The sequence below is a fragment of the Daucus carota genome, chromosome 7, assembly GCF_001625215.2.
Source record: "Daucus carota subsp. sativus chromosome 7, DH1 v3.0, whole genome shotgun sequence".
Taxonomy (NCBI): domain Eukaryota; kingdom Viridiplantae; phylum Streptophyta; class Magnoliopsida; order Apiales; family Apiaceae; genus Daucus; species Daucus carota.
Window position 1 is genome coordinate 40,635,093 of NC_030387.2, and position 15,073 is coordinate 40,650,165.

General features: G+C 36.1%; 3 protein-coding genes across 4 annotated transcripts; 1 reads left to right on the forward strand and 2 right to left on the reverse strand.

Moving 5' to 3' along the window:
* The first annotated feature begins 17 nt into the window (after window positions 1-17).
* On the forward strand, window positions 18-4,525 carry LOC108195769 (probable sulfate transporter 3.4). The gene is made up of 13 exons (XM_017362719.2): window positions 18-468; window positions 886-934; window positions 1,078-1,285; window positions 1,769-1,940; window positions 2,049-2,114; window positions 2,197-2,310; window positions 2,409-2,525; window positions 2,636-2,762; window positions 2,879-3,165; window positions 3,338-3,528; window positions 3,626-3,711; window positions 3,849-3,925; window positions 4,026-4,525. The coding sequence occupies exons 1-13, from the start codon at window positions 82-84 to the stop codon at window positions 4,167-4,169; spliced, it is 2,025 nt and encodes a 674-aa protein (XP_017218208.1). The 5' UTR covers window positions 18-81; the 3' UTR covers window positions 4,170-4,525.
* LOC108195770 (uncharacterized) lies at window positions 4,463-8,862 on the reverse strand. Its single transcript, XM_017362720.2, has 3 exons — window positions 8,211-8,862; window positions 6,421-6,647; window positions 4,463-4,868 (listed from the first exon to the last, which is right to left on the reverse strand). The coding sequence occupies exons 1-3, from the start codon at window positions 8,432-8,434 to the stop codon at window positions 4,861-4,863; spliced, it is 459 nt and encodes a 152-aa protein (XP_017218209.1). The 5' UTR covers window positions 8,435-8,862; the 3' UTR covers window positions 4,463-4,860.
* Window positions 8,863-9,362: 500 nt separating this feature from the next.
* LOC108195818 (MAR-binding filament-like protein 1-1) lies at window positions 9,363-14,291 on the reverse strand. Of its 2 annotated transcripts, none has more exons than XM_064081188.1 (4): window positions 13,904-14,291; window positions 12,068-12,108; window positions 11,814-11,954; window positions 9,363-11,420 (listed from the first exon to the last, which is right to left on the reverse strand). In XM_064081188.1, exons 1-4 carry the CDS (start codon window positions 14,154-14,156, stop codon window positions 9,573-9,575), a joined length of 2,283 nt encoding a protein of 760 aa, XP_063937258.1. In that variant the 5' UTR covers window positions 14,157-14,291; the 3' UTR covers window positions 9,363-9,572. The 2 variants fall into 2 exon arrangements, with proteins under 2 accessions (XP_063937258.1, XP_017218270.1); XM_017362781.2 differs by having other exon boundaries at window positions 12,068-12,111; window positions 13,904-14,290.
* Window positions 14,292-15,073: the final 782 nt, after the last annotated feature.

A 15,073-nucleotide genomic window follows, 5' to 3' on the forward strand; every position in this document is an offset into this window, starting at 1 on the left:
GGTTTTATAGGGTTTCAACTTTGTAACACAACACAAAAAACAGGCTAAATACACACACGAAAAAAAAAACTCGAAAAAAGAATGGTCTTAAATACAAACAGAGTAGAACATCTCGGAGGAAACGAACGAAACATAGCGATATATAATTCGACAGGATCAGAAGATTCGGAGGCAATGTCACCACCATCTTCCGTGATGGTGGTGACATCGTCGTCCCCGCGGCAAGTTCATCAAGTGGTGTTGCCACCCTTTAGGACCACGCTGCAGAAACTCAGGCTGCGCCTGTCGGAGATCTTTTTTCCGGATGCACCACTTGATAGATTCAAGAATCAATCGTGGGGGAATAGGTTTTTCTTGGGTCTGCAGTTTTTCTTCCCCATTTTTGTCTGGGCGCCTAATTATAATCTCAAGCTTCTGCAATCTGATGTTGTTTCTGGCCTTACTATTGCCAGCCTTGCCATCCCTCAGGTACCGTTTTCTTGCATTTATGTAATTTAATTTATCGTGTCAATCTCTCTCCCGCCCCTCTCTCTCTCTCTCTCTCTCCCCCTCCCTCCCTCCCTCGCTCTCTCTCTCTCTCTATCTCTCTCGCTCTCTCTCTCCCTCTCCCTCTCTCTCCCCCTCCCTCTCTCCCCCTCTCTCTCTCCCTCCCTCCCTCTCTCTATCTCTCCCTCCCTCCCCCCTCTCTCTGTCTCTCTCTCTCTCCATCTCTCTGTCTCTCTCGTTTTTTGCATCCTTACAACAAGTTTTGGACTTTTGTTTGTACATGCATGTGAATTAGTGTGTTTATGTGTTTTTAGTGTAATTCTTGAAATCTCCTTTTGTTATGTGTTTTTTGGGTGATGAATTGTTGAGTATAGTTGGAATTTTTGCGGTGTTGTGCAGGGGATTAGTTATGCCAAGCTTGCTAATTTGCCACCCATTGTTGGTCTTTGTAAGTCCCCTTTAGCTTACATATACTAAAAACTAATGTAATGTTAGATTTTTCTCAATACTGAAGTGGTTAGTACTAATTCTTGGGTTTTAGTGATAATTGGTTGAGTAATTAATGATATTTCTTGATTTATTATTTTGTAGATTCGAGTTTTGTGCCACCATTGATATATTCTGTTCTCGGGAGTTCGAGACATCTAGCAGTTGGTCCGGTTTCGATTGCATCTCTTGTGATGGGAACTATGCTTAATGATAGGGTTTCCTACACTGATCAGCCAAGTCTTTATCTTCAATTGGCTTTTACGGCTACCTTCTTCGCTGGAGTATTTCAGGCTGCCCTTGGACTGCTAAGGTATTCAGTTGTAAGTTATGTTGAAAAAGATTAAATTGTTACTGTATTGGGTTAGGAAAATGAAAAGAATAAGTTACTTTGACGTAACCAATACCAATTTTAATGGGTGGGAAAAAAGTTATTCCCCAAAAGAATCATTTACAATTGCGTAATGTCAGAGATGCAACTTTTAGCGGTTGTAAATTTTGCTGTTGTACTTCTTGCCTGGTAAGCATATATTTATTTTGAAAATAGTTTATTAGTGACATAATTATCTTTTATGTAGAGTTGGCTTGTGTAATGATGTACTTCTTCAGTATCACCCGAGTTCGGTAAATTTTAGAAATGGTGCCTGATTAGAGTTTGAATCCTCTAGTGTAATATTACGGTTCACAGAACTTTCTGCAGGATCTTAAGAATTAGGTGAATGCATATATGTGTGAATGATGAACACTTGCATCTCATCTCACGAATCCATATTGATACTATTTAGGTGTTTGACAGGTTAGGATTTGTGATTGATTTTTTATCAAAGGCAACTCTTGTTGGATTCATGGCTGGTGCAGCTATCATAGTATCACTGCAACAGCTTAAAGGGCTTCTCGGGATAGTTCATTTCACAAACAAGATGCAAATAGTTCCTGTATTGACCTCTGTCTTTCAACGAACAGATGAGGTAATGAACTGTTTTGAAGAGATAAATGTGGGTGTGTGTAGAAGTATAAATAGGAAGTTTTGCAATATTAAATTTTTATTATTTATCCCAGCAATTGTAATCTTGTAGTGGTCTTGGCAAACCATTGTTATGGGAGCAAGTTTCCTGATCTTCTTACTAACAGCAAGAAAAGTGGTAAGTGCATGTTGTCTTTGGAATATATTTCCGCTTTATTCCCGTTACCTAAAAAATTTAACTGTTTGGTTAACTAATGCAGAGCATGAGAAATAAAAAACTTTTCTGGGTTTCGGCAGCTGCCCCGTTAACTTCTGTTATTCTCTCAACCCTAATAGTCTTCATCTTCAAATCGAAGCTTCACATGATTTCAATTGTAAGAAAAGTTTACGAGCTCCAAAACAGTTTTATTATCAAGTCCAATATAATAATCTTGAAATCGACTTACTTATCTATCTATTCCAATATGTTAAGATTGGACACTTGCCGAAGGGTTTGAATCCACCATCAGCAAACATGCTTCATTTTGATAGCTCATATCTGGGGCTTGTTGTTAATACTGGGATCGTAACAGGAATTTTATCTCTCACAGTAAGTAGTTCAGGAATGTGATCATACTCTATTTAAGCATAGTTTATGTACACAAGTTTTGTGTTTCTCTCTTTTTTACAAGTTTGTTTGCTCCCTTGCCTGTGTTTTAGGAAGGCATTGCTGTTGGACGGACATTTGCTTCATTAAAAAACTACCAGGTTGATGGCAACCAAGAGATGATGGCCATCGGTTTCATGAACATGGCTGGCTCTTGCTCCTCATGTTACGTCACTACAGGTGATAATTGTTGATCCTATGTTCAATTTTTTATCAGGCTGTTTTATGTCGGAAGATTTTTCTAACTGTAAAGTTATTACAATGTTTTCTAAAGAAAATATCAAATTACATTGCAGGATCCTTCTCAAGATCTGCTGTAAATTACAACGCTGGGGCACAAACAACAGTTTCAAATATAATAATGTCCGCAACTGTGCTAATAACTTTGTTGTTTCTGATGCCACTGTTTCATTACACTCCTAATGTCATATTAGGAGCTATCATCATAACCGCTGTCATTGGGTTGATAGACTATGAGGCTGCACTTAGACTGTGGAAAGTCGACAAACTTGACTTCCTCACTTGCTTATGTTCTTTCTTCGGTGTTCTGTTCATCTCAGTTCCCCTTGGTCTTGGTATTGCAGTAAGTTTTTTTTCTTACTAAACTGATTGGTTCTCTTATATATAATGAAAAACTTTGTTACGAAAGATCAGGAGAACTAGAGTGCAACTAGTAAAATCTAACCACTTTGCATCGGTTTATCAACTGCTCGACATGGTTCAGCTATAATGAAATTCTTTTTCATAAACTTCAGGTTGGGGTTTCGGTTTTCAAAATCCTCTTGCATGTCACTCGGCCAAACACTGCTGCATTGGGTAATATTCCAGGCACTCATATCTATCAAAATATCCATCGATACAAAGAAGCCCGAAGAATTCCTTCTTTTCTCATAGTTGCTATTGAGGCTCCTATGTACTTTGCAAATACTACCTACGTACAGGAAAGGTTGGTGCAGATTGCATGTCTGCAACTTAAGTGCAGAAATATTATCTAGGGGCTAGGATATATATGAAACAAATATTGATGGAATTTTCGATTGCAGGCTGTTAAGATGGATCAGAGAGGAAGAAGAGTGGATAACTACAAACGATGAAAGCACACTGAAGTGTGTTATTCTCGATATGACCGGTAAGTTAATCATGGTGTACAAATCTGAATTCGAGATTATTGTAAACTAGGGTTTAAACTCAGAAACCAGCTGCATTGCAATGTATAGGGTATGATATTGATCTTGTCATCTTACCTTTTCCCCTCTCTAATTTCAGCGGTAACAGCAATTGACACAAGCGGCATTGATACAATTTGTGAAATCAAAAAAGTTCTAGAGAAACGATCGCTTCAGGTATAACCAAGGAAAACCTGGCATAGTTCGTTAATTAGTACTAGCAATAAGCAGTGTATTCATTGTTCTCTAACTTTAAACGATGACCTCTCATCTGCAGTTTGTATTGGCGAATCCGGCTGGTAATGTTATGGAAAAAATGCACAATTCCGGTGCTTTAGAATCGTTCGGGTTAAATGGACTTTATCTGTCTGTCAGCGAAGCTGTGGACGACATCTCAGCGACATGGAAGTGTCAACCCTAACCCTGAATTCACGAGTTAAATTTAAGTAGCAAGTACTTATCCCCTTCGGAGATGTGATGTTATGAATCGCAAGGTCCAACAAATCTGAGCTAGCATTTTCCGGTTACATTTCATGTAGCCGGTTGTATTTCGTACCTTGTAAGTGGTCTTTACAAAAATTTAGCAAAAAAAAAAGAAGTGGTCTTACAAAGGGAAAGGTGGTTGTATCTTTGTAGAACAAAGCACCTGTGTAGTTAGAGCATAATGGCATATTGACTATAAACCTCTTCGAAACTCAGACAACTCTGCCAACATTTAGATCAAGTTAGTAAACTTGTAAATATGATCAAGGGTTTTCGGAAGTATTTGATCATGCAGATGCATCTACAACAATTAGAGCTTTCGCTTACAAAGAAGAAATATATTTCTTGCCAGAGCCTGCAGAAAGAACTAGATACAGAACTTTGCGAGGGCACCTCCATATCACACACATTGTTAAAAATGTTTCCAAATAGAAATAAAAGAATTTGTAACTATAATCATCTTCTTTAGGAACTTCACATTTCACAATTTCTCTTGGCACAAAAAAGGGAGATAATGACCACTTTTATGAATTCTGGCATCTTGCGATGATTTCATCCGCAACTTCTCCAAAGTGAAGAGGACTGTCACTTGGCCCCAAGTTGATCTTTGCTTGCCTGTTCAGGTCTCCTTAAACATCTGCATATAATAATTATAAAACAAATCAAGCTAAAGAAATACACATTCTGATCAGGCAAACTTGCAGCAGTCATGATAAATTCAAAAACTTAGCTATACAACAAAGAATAAATAGTGGTAAGAAGCAGAGTTCCATATGCCAGCCAAGGATAATGGTAAAATGAGGCAAATTTATATCAAGCAGAAAGCAAGAAAGTTGTGCATAGAAAACTTTGGGCCAAGATAAATCTGAAGACACTAGAACAAAATCAACAGATAAAACCAAAAATGAAATGCAACATCATTGTCTACAGATTAATAGAAACATCTATTATTTGGCAAGAATATTTTGAAGACAAACGAAATGGAAGGATGCATTACAGTTTTCATATACAACCACAATAATGCAATGAAGCTTAAAGCCTTAAATGGCCACTAAAAGCCAACTATCAACCTCTTTGCCGATCCAGCTATTAGTGTTGGTTCTGCATGAGTTATGCAGATCAATCCGTAATAAAAACACATACCAACTCAGAGACGACATGTTCTTAAATTTTAAGCCTATGAAATCAGACTCTGCATTAGAAGATTCCGGCTTGCTATGGGGATTGAATCATTCTCATAATTGACAGTTAATGAGCATTACAGAATCAGTTATAGAATACATAGACCGCCCACACAACAACACTGCAAGACACAAATTTATGTTTCAGTAAATTTAATCTATTATATAAACGAAAATATCTATCAAATACAACTTAAGTATTCTGGAAAGGCTATGAAAAGCTTAATGTTCTCTTACAGATCCAAGATCGCTGTTAAGATGTCAATGTTGTTGCTTTGAAAATCTCAATTATCTGGAAAATTATAAGATTCATAGTTTATTTGGTGTCACAATTGTCTAAGAGCGTGTCTACTTAGTTTTTACTTGTGAGTATAAAAAGAGTACCTACAGAGGTATTTATTTCTTAAATATAACTTTATCAGACTTACCAATCGGTCATTACTCCTTGAGTAAACACCTTGCCAAATTACGCTAGCTAGTAGATTCTGCCATGATATTTTCTCCAGTTTGCCAAAAAGCACAAAAATCTTGCTTTAAAGATCCAATATTCAGTTTATTGAATAATGTGTACCTAATGTGACCATCTTAGTGTTCAAGACATGAAGGCAATGCTACAGCCTATAACCACTAATAAAATGGGAACAACTTGAGGATGATCACTACAGCTCTTGACCATATGGTTAGTATTTTAAACCAATAACTGGGAGGTAGCAAGTTAAAAAAAATCTGCTTCCGGAAAACATGCAGTCATGGGCTAAAGAATACAAAATCTTTACACGTTACATAATACATAGTAAAAATGCTAATCAGAGGAAGGGTTGTACTACACACACACACAGAGCAAAAGCAGCACGCAAGTGCTACTATATCTCATAAACACAAAAAGAAGTTCACAACAAATTTAAAACAAGCGTAGGCCTGAAAGATGGGGGGTGGGGGAGTTGGTATATATTATCAGCAGTAAATGAGGATAAAAGAAACAATCTAAAATAATAGAGGTTGGCTTACTTGAACGGAATCTTGTGATGGGAATTTCTCGCAGTTCACGTTTAATACATAAATACTCTCCTAACAAAGCCATGACCGCAAGTCCAGTACCATTCACAACCCACCATGTTATTGATGAAGGCCAGCCGCCATATGCAATGCATATGAAGAGATGGATAATATACACAGTGGCTGAAAAATCTAAGCACTTTTTTGCCCTCTCAATCAAGTACAGCAAATAAACAGCGCTGCTCAGACATCATAATATCAAACAAGCAAGTTAGTAGAGCATACTTGTAGAATATACTTACTTTGTAACTCAGTGTCTTTAATCTTCTTATCAAATACAATGCGTGACAATGATATATCCTAAGAATTTGTTTACAGAGCGGAAAGAACGCAATCATGAAACATGTACACATTCTTATCTGCCTGCAGTAATAGAATATTAATACTACATAACCCTTTAATTTAATAACTAGCGAGTTAAATCTAATAGATGACCTCTTACACCTCCACTTATTGCTGGCAGAACCTAAATTCTAGAACATCCGAGGTTAAATTATGTATTTTATTAATTTTTTGAAAGCCAGCCCGAGCTTGGATTTTTTTTAAATGACTTTTAAAGGTACTCTGAGATTAAAAATGAATTTCAATTGATTTCTTAAGGTCAGTCTCCCCTAGGTTTCGGCAGTGGTGCCACCAACAATCTATTCTATGTCTATCTACCAATCGAAATAAGTTGTAAGACCTTATGAGTTAAATAAAGGCTGGGCTATGTTTATTCTTGTGCAACTAGTAAATCCAATAATTTAAGCGTGGTAACTACATCACCATGGCTTCTTATGGCAAAGTTGCAAAACTGATACCATCATCCTCGATAACAGTAGAAGAACCTGAACTATAATGAAGTTTATTTTATGATTTGGACGATCTGATGACAGTTTTTTTTTTTTTTTTTTTTGCTAATTGAATACACACGCACACAACAAACAAATTACAGTACACAGTACTCATAAGTCATAACAAACCCCCCCTCCTCCATTTCATTCCTCATTTCTCAATTCCCCTCACTCCCTCGCAATCTCCGACCCCAAAATGCAGACCTCCACTCTCTCAATCCCTAAACATCTCTCTCACTCTCATCTCTCTCCCCGTCTCTCCCTCTCTCATCTCTCTCCCCGTTTCTCTCCTCTCTCGCCATCTCCAATCTCGCTGAAATGTAACAACAAGAGCACTAATAATTTCTCAATCTCCTCGTCGTCTCCGCGACTGCCTCCGCTATTTAACTGCTCGTCGCGGCTGTCGAGAGTGAGCGAGACTAGCGATGACTCGGTTGTGAAGAAGCGCGCGGTTGAGGTTAGGGCTGGCTCGGTGGTGCCGGAGAGCGGGGAGGATGGGACAGTTTTTCATGTAAAGTAATAATTAATACTAAATTACAAGAGAAAAAATTAAACAATGACAACTAACGATCGATGTAATAATAAGAAAAATAGGTAGCACGCGAGACTGAAATCAACATAAAAAAATACTAACACATAAGATGAAATAATAACACATAAGATTGGAGATTTATTGCAATTAATAGAATAGTTTGATCCTCAGACATTCAGTTGTGAATTAAATATTTGAGAGCATATGAATAACCGTCTATAGATGTAGCAGCATTACCAAAATCCAATCAGGTATATTAAACATTCTAAACCATAAATCTCTTCATACAAAAACATTAAGCAAAACAAACTGCACACAATATAAACTCCTCCAAATCAAACAATACGAAACATAAAAAGAATAAGACTAATCCTTACCCTCCGACAGCCGAAAGCAAAATCGAAGCAATAACACACCAACCAGTCCCCGTAGAAGCAGTAACAGTCGCGTAATCAAAGAAATACACTAAACTCATTCGAGACACCCTAGTCCCAACAGATACTGTCAAAAAACCTCCAAGAGTAAGATAGTACAAACACTGTATACCAACAATCTGGGCAACAATTAGCCATGGATCCCATACCACTGTACCATAGAACATGACTCACTTCTCCTCTAACTAATCAAACACTTACTATCAAAATTAACCCAATTTTAATAATTCAAAGCCTCACAAAATTCTTCAATTAAAGGCCAATAAAACACACCCAATTAAGTAAAAATAATAAAATTTAGGAATTAAAGAGTGAAAGGCTAATGATTTAACCAGATCCAATGTGAATATTAAAAGGGCTGCGAAATCAATAAAGTGGATTGTGAGAGATAAAGTTTACACTTTTGTGGAGCTGTGAGGAAACTAGACCCGACCCGTTTCAAGATTTCGCCGGCCGGAGAGAACCAGAAATTGTGTTTGAGTTTGCTTGAACAAACTTCGATGGCGAATTGATCAGAGTTCGCAAGTATACAGCTGTGTTTGTAATTTTGTATAGTTGTTTAAAAAAAATTTAAAAAATATATAATTTCTTTAAACTGATTTTAAAATACTGAACTAGACAATATTTTTGTAGTTTGCTTAACAAAAATCAATGACCTGAATTTTGTTTAAAATAATATAAAACAATATGAATGTGTGAGTTAATCTTGTTGAAGAAAAATAATAAAACAACAAGAGTATGTGAGTTCTTTACTTAAGAGGTTGAATTTAACCTAAGTGAATGAATGTAATTAATAAAATAATTTATTCTTGATTTTTTAATTTTAGTTCTTGTAAATAAAAATTTAAGTATGAAAATTTTACTTTTAAAATTTTTTTATAAAAATAGATAGTCAATATCTTTCAAATTGAGTGTTCAAGAACAAGTTCAGGGCGGGGAGTAAAATTTATACATGCATAAAACATGATTTCTGCATTTTGAATGGTTTTGGTTTTTATGGTTTAATCGAGGAATTTGGGTTGATAAACTATTTTCTATATTTTCAAACACAGAAACACTTTGTTCCTGCACTTATATGTTTACTTGCAGAGAAAATTCTTGAGCCATTATTTGAATTACACTTGGAATTAGATGTCAAATATACAAGGTATAGATAACAAGTTACAATTTTCAGAGAAGTTCTATAAAAACAGAACAATCTAAGCAGATATTTGTACCTCAAGATTTAGAGATATTTGTACCTCAAGATTTAGATCCTAGGGAAAAACTAAACCTTGAAACAAGGCCTTCAACATGCAAACTGTACTATGAACTTTCTTTCTTAGAAACCACTTTTCTCCTCCTGGTTCTCTTCACAGGCGTTTTGGTCCCTTCTTCACTACCCTTCTGGCCATCTACACTGCTAACTCGCTTTACTTTCTTCTCTTCCTTGACCGCTTTCTCCTTTTCGATGTCATTCCCTTTTAGGCTATCTACATTGCTACTTTTCTTTACTTTCTTCTCTTCCTTGACAACTTTCAGATTGTCGACTTTGTTAATGGAAGCTTCCAATGCACTTATTTGACTCCGCAATCTTAATATTTCGCCTTTGGCAGATGCTGCTGCTTCTTCTAGTTTCTGTGATTTCTTCTCAAATTTCTCCCTCTCGTTTCCAAGTTTCATCACAAGTTTATGAGCATCTTCCATGTTTTCTTTCGCTTCCTGAGAAATTTGCTTTTGCTCGGTAAGAGCCCTGTGGTATACATCTTTCTCATCCTCAAGGCTGGAAATTTTGGAATTAACAAGCTCTAGATCTTTTGATAGTGTCAATGCATTTCTATTCATCTCATCTAGTGATCTGGTAGCTTCTTCCAGATCGGTTTCAAGTGATACACGCGCCTCCTTATCTTTCAGTATTTGAGACTCCAGAGCTCTCAACTCTTTGTTTAGAGAAGAGACAACCTCCTTCTCCTCTTCCAAATCCCTCACAGAACTTTCAGCTTTCCTATAGACATCGCCCAATTCTTTCTGGAGGCTCTCACAATTTTGTACTGCAATTGTCAGTTCATTTGACATGGTTTCGATTTGTTCTTTTGCTTGCTTCAGAATCTCGTTCTTTGATGTCAGTTCAGCTGCTAATGCTTCTTCACTTTGCTTTGCCTCTGTTAAATTCCTCTGTAACAACTCTATAGCTTCAGTAGATTCGGTCCGCACGTTAGATATCTCAACATTGAGCTGTGAGCATAGATTTCTTGATTGCTCCAGTTGTTGTGCCTGATCAAAAGCCTCATTCCGTGATTTCTCCAGAGCTTCATGTGCAATTATAAGCTCCTGCTCTAGATTATTTTTTGCTCTCAGTTCTTTATCAAGATCTCTTTTGAGATCATCTCTTTCATGAGATAAATCAGTAACTAGAACTTTCTTTTTGCTCACTTCATCCAACGCAAGCACGAGCTGTTCTTTTAGCTGGCAAAGTTCGTTCATTCTATCTTCCAAGAGCTGGGCATCAGATATTGCTTTTTTTTCGGCAGAGGACTTCAGGTCATCATATTCCTTTGCAATGACGCCAAGTTTTCTGTTGGCTTCATCTCTCTCAGCAATCAAGGAGCTTACTTCCGCATTCAAATCATCGATTGTAGCAAATTTGAGTTCCAATTCTTTTTCAAGTTTAGTGAGGTCATCTTTTAATGCTCTTATCTGTGAATATAGACCAACTACCTCATTCTTGGTATTCTCATATACAGAAGTCAGCTTATTGAACTCTGATTCTTTAGCATCAAGCCTAAAGCTGAGATCGCGAATATCAGCTTCTTTATCATTTATCTCCACTGTTAGCAAGTTTATTTTTTCTTGCAAGAGTTCAACAAAGTTGAGCTTTTTCTTCACCTCATTTTCTAGTTCCTTTTTATCTTGCTCAGCCTCCATAAGGTCGGTTGTTAGACTATCTATCTGAACTCTGAAACCTTCAGCAGCTCTTTTCTCTTTTGTGAGCTCTTGTCCAAGGCCTGTTATTGTACTATTTGCTGATTGCAGCTGACTAATCAAAGACTGCTTCTCTTCATTTGCCATTTTAACTTGCTTGTTTCGTTCCTCCCTTTCATCTCGCAACTGTGACTCAAACTTCTGCCGTAGAGAAATCATGGCAGCTTCCTTTTCATCCAATTCACTTTTTATCTGCGCATACAGCATTAGAAGCATTATAACCAGTAATGAGAAATTTGGATGAATACTTTGATAACATAGACCATAAAACATATTTTTTTTTAATTTTTTAGCAAGTCGTATACATACTATATACATATTGCTGGAAAGAATCAGAAAGTTTACAGATCACATAAAAATACAAGATTACTATTATCATATGATCAAACACTCTGCCATATCTTTATTCGAGTGATCATGGAAGTTTTCCATTTTGACTTGAGTAATCTACATGATTCGCTGGAACAATTCCTTGTAATCAGCATGTCATGAAACATTTCGGAAAAGACATAAAGTTCTTTGAAACATAATTGATAATTCCCTAAACCGAAATTGGTGAAGGGAATATCTAGCATATCTACTTACAGATTCCATTGTTGCTTCATTACTATCCTTTTCCTTCTGGGCCAATGCAAAGAGCACCCCGAACACACTGGAACCAAATATACCTATCCCATTTAGAAGGAACATAAAGGGATTTGGTGATGCATCTCCTTGATTATTTTTCTGTAACAAATTGTACTCAGATCAGGACTTCCTGTACTTAAAAATGCATAAAAGTAAGCTAGTTAAATGGACTACTTCAAATCTTAAACAAGATATTTTTTAGAAGTTTAGACCTTGACATTTTGTTTCTGCTCCGGCGTCAATGTAATAGAATCTTCTGAAACAAGATAAGATAACAAACATTAGCATTGTTTGGGAACTTTATCAGAGCTTAAATACATACTAACCTTTTCATAAAAGTAAAGATCTGCAGATATTTTAATGCGATGTGAAACACAAGAGTCTTATATAGTACCTCCTCTGTCCCCCTCAATTCTTTACATTGAGGACAGACCCCTCAATTCTTTACATTGAGGACAGAGTGCTCAACAAGCATTTTAAAGCTCCTACAAAGTATAGTTACATAAATTATTTTAATTTTTTCCTTCTGAATAAAAGTTTAATGTTTAAATTTTTATACAAAAGACGAACATTTTAAAAATAAGTTATAGAACTATACTTTCGAGGAGTCTTAAAATGCGTGCCAAGCAGTGAATTCACTGTAAAGATATGAGAGGGACGGAGGGAGTAATAGCAGGAAGAGAATATTATATATGCCAACAAACTGTTGACCAGAATCCTTTTAGATTTATCTAGTAGTAATATATTTCGACATTTGTTCTTTCTACCTTTTCATAACAAATATCTTCAATTTTGTGTTCGGTTGGGGTAACAGAAATTGGGAGGGAATGATATAAAAATTTCTTTCCTAACAATTTCAACTAGAGCGCAAATCTACAAATTCTCCATCACCACTGCCAAATCTGTTTCTTTCCTCATACAATTTTGAACAAATAATATTAATTTTAGTCAAGAAACAACTTCGAGTTGTCTGAAAAGGCTGCCGAAATAGGATTATTGTGTAAGTCTGTAAGACATTCTCTAAAGTCTAAACTGTGGATTGTGGGTAAATGATCCGATGCTGATTTAAGTTGAACAATTTTAAATTTTGCCTTCATAGTATAGTATTAACTATTAAGTTTAATTTGAAACCAGTGCTGAAGTAGGCTTCATAAACTAGATACTTGATAACTAACACATAAGGAAACCGCAAAGAATAAGGGAGGACTGCTGGAAAGAGAAAGGATGATTCAGCTGAAAGTGTTACTTATGTCAAATGCTTGAGAATGAGAAAACAACAAAGCTTTATAGCAATTACAATAATATATCAATAGTAAGGTCAAACTGTATGAGATTCTCACGATTCATAATTGAGAAATATGTATGAAAATAGATACCCTTTACATTATCTTGATCTAGCACCAAGTTGTATTGACTTCAAATTCCAAGACATAACTTAGTTCGTGAACACAAAGTCAAAATGCTGAGAAGATAAAAAAATTTCAAACTAAAGAGAAAAATAACTCCAGCAATACTCCCCTAGAGTTGCAACAGATGCTGTAATTATGCTACTGTAGCATAACAAGACAGACTTCCTAAATATATTGATGTTTATAACCGTTTACTCGAAGAATACGTGTTTATCTGAGATAGTTTCACTTCGGAGAATAGTCAGCTCAGCAGCCCTAAGCATCTCTACAATGCTGCGACCGGACCGACCCTCACTTAAAGATGACGATCATCCTAAAATCTATTACTTTGTTCTTACAATCCATTAGTATATTCATTTCACTAAATCTCGAGGTCATCTCGGAGTAATAAGTATTAGGTGAAAGCCCAATAGCAATGAAATCAGTTCAAGTTACTAATACCATACAATTTGTCCATAAACAATCAATCAACCAAGTACATTACTTCCCAGAAATTCCCATTTCCGATTAAATTATACACAAATCATACTACCAATAAATACCGAATCCATATATCCAAAAATCACAACCCTTTGATTAAACAAAACCTAAAACCAAACCGCATTATCGAAAACCAAGAATCAAGAAACCCCAACTGACCTGCAGCATCAGCATCACCCCTAAGCTTCAAAAGTGGAAGAATCGAAATACCCATGAAAAGAATAGCCCTTTTCTTGAACAAATCACACTCACTCTGCTCTCCAACCTGTAAACAAGAAACAACCCTCAAATTCCTCCCCTTTCTCCTAGAAAAACTCAACAACTTGGAGTTGGAGCAAAAGGGTGGAGCAATAACAGGATACAGAGAGTAAAAGATTGGAGAGTTCAAAGAACTCCCCAATGCAAAGGCCATAGCTTTCTTTGTGTTGAAGCTTTGAGATATCAAATCCCTTTGGTTGTTTGTTTTTACAGTGTGTTTTCTATCTATACTTTGGTTTTGTTGGTTTGTTTAGTGGGAGTTATGGTCCATGTTGTCCCTGTAAAAAGCCCTCTTCTTACCCAAAGTCTTGAAACCACAGCACTGGTATAATAAAAGGTTAAAAGCTCAATTGCTCAAGTGACGCTCAGTGGGTTCAAGTTCACATCTTTGCGTGCTTGCTTCTGCGTGGAAATGACTGTTTAGAGGTAAAATTAAAATTTATAATTATTGGTGTTGATATTTTTTTTAAATTTTTTTTTGAAACAATTATTATTATTATTATTATTATTATTATATAAGTGGAAAATGAAGTTATGATATAATTGCGCTCTGGTCGTCCTGAATAATAATGGGAAATCTACAAAACTACCTACCTTTTCTTTTATTGTTTTCAAAAATACTACCTTCCAGAATTATTTTTAAAAATACCTTTTCATAAATTTTTTTTTTCAAAAATACGGTTTGCAACTTTTGCAACCTCATTTGCAACTCCAGGCGGCGCCAGCCGTGTTGCAACCTCTTTTGCAACTTCATATGCAACCGAATTTCTGATTTCAACTTCCAGTTTTCAAATGTCATTTTCGACCTCATTTTCGGAATCGATATATATATATATATATATATATATATATATATATATATATATATATCGATTCCGAAAATGAGGTCGAAAATGACATTTGAAAACTGGAACTTTAAATCAGGATTTGTAATTGCATATATGGTTGCATATGGTTGTATTCAGTTGCATATGGTTGCATTCAGCTGATTCTATTGCAATCTAATGGCCCCGCCAGGGGCACACCATACATCTGTTGTTACTTACAGTTTTCAGTTGCAAGTGAGGTTGC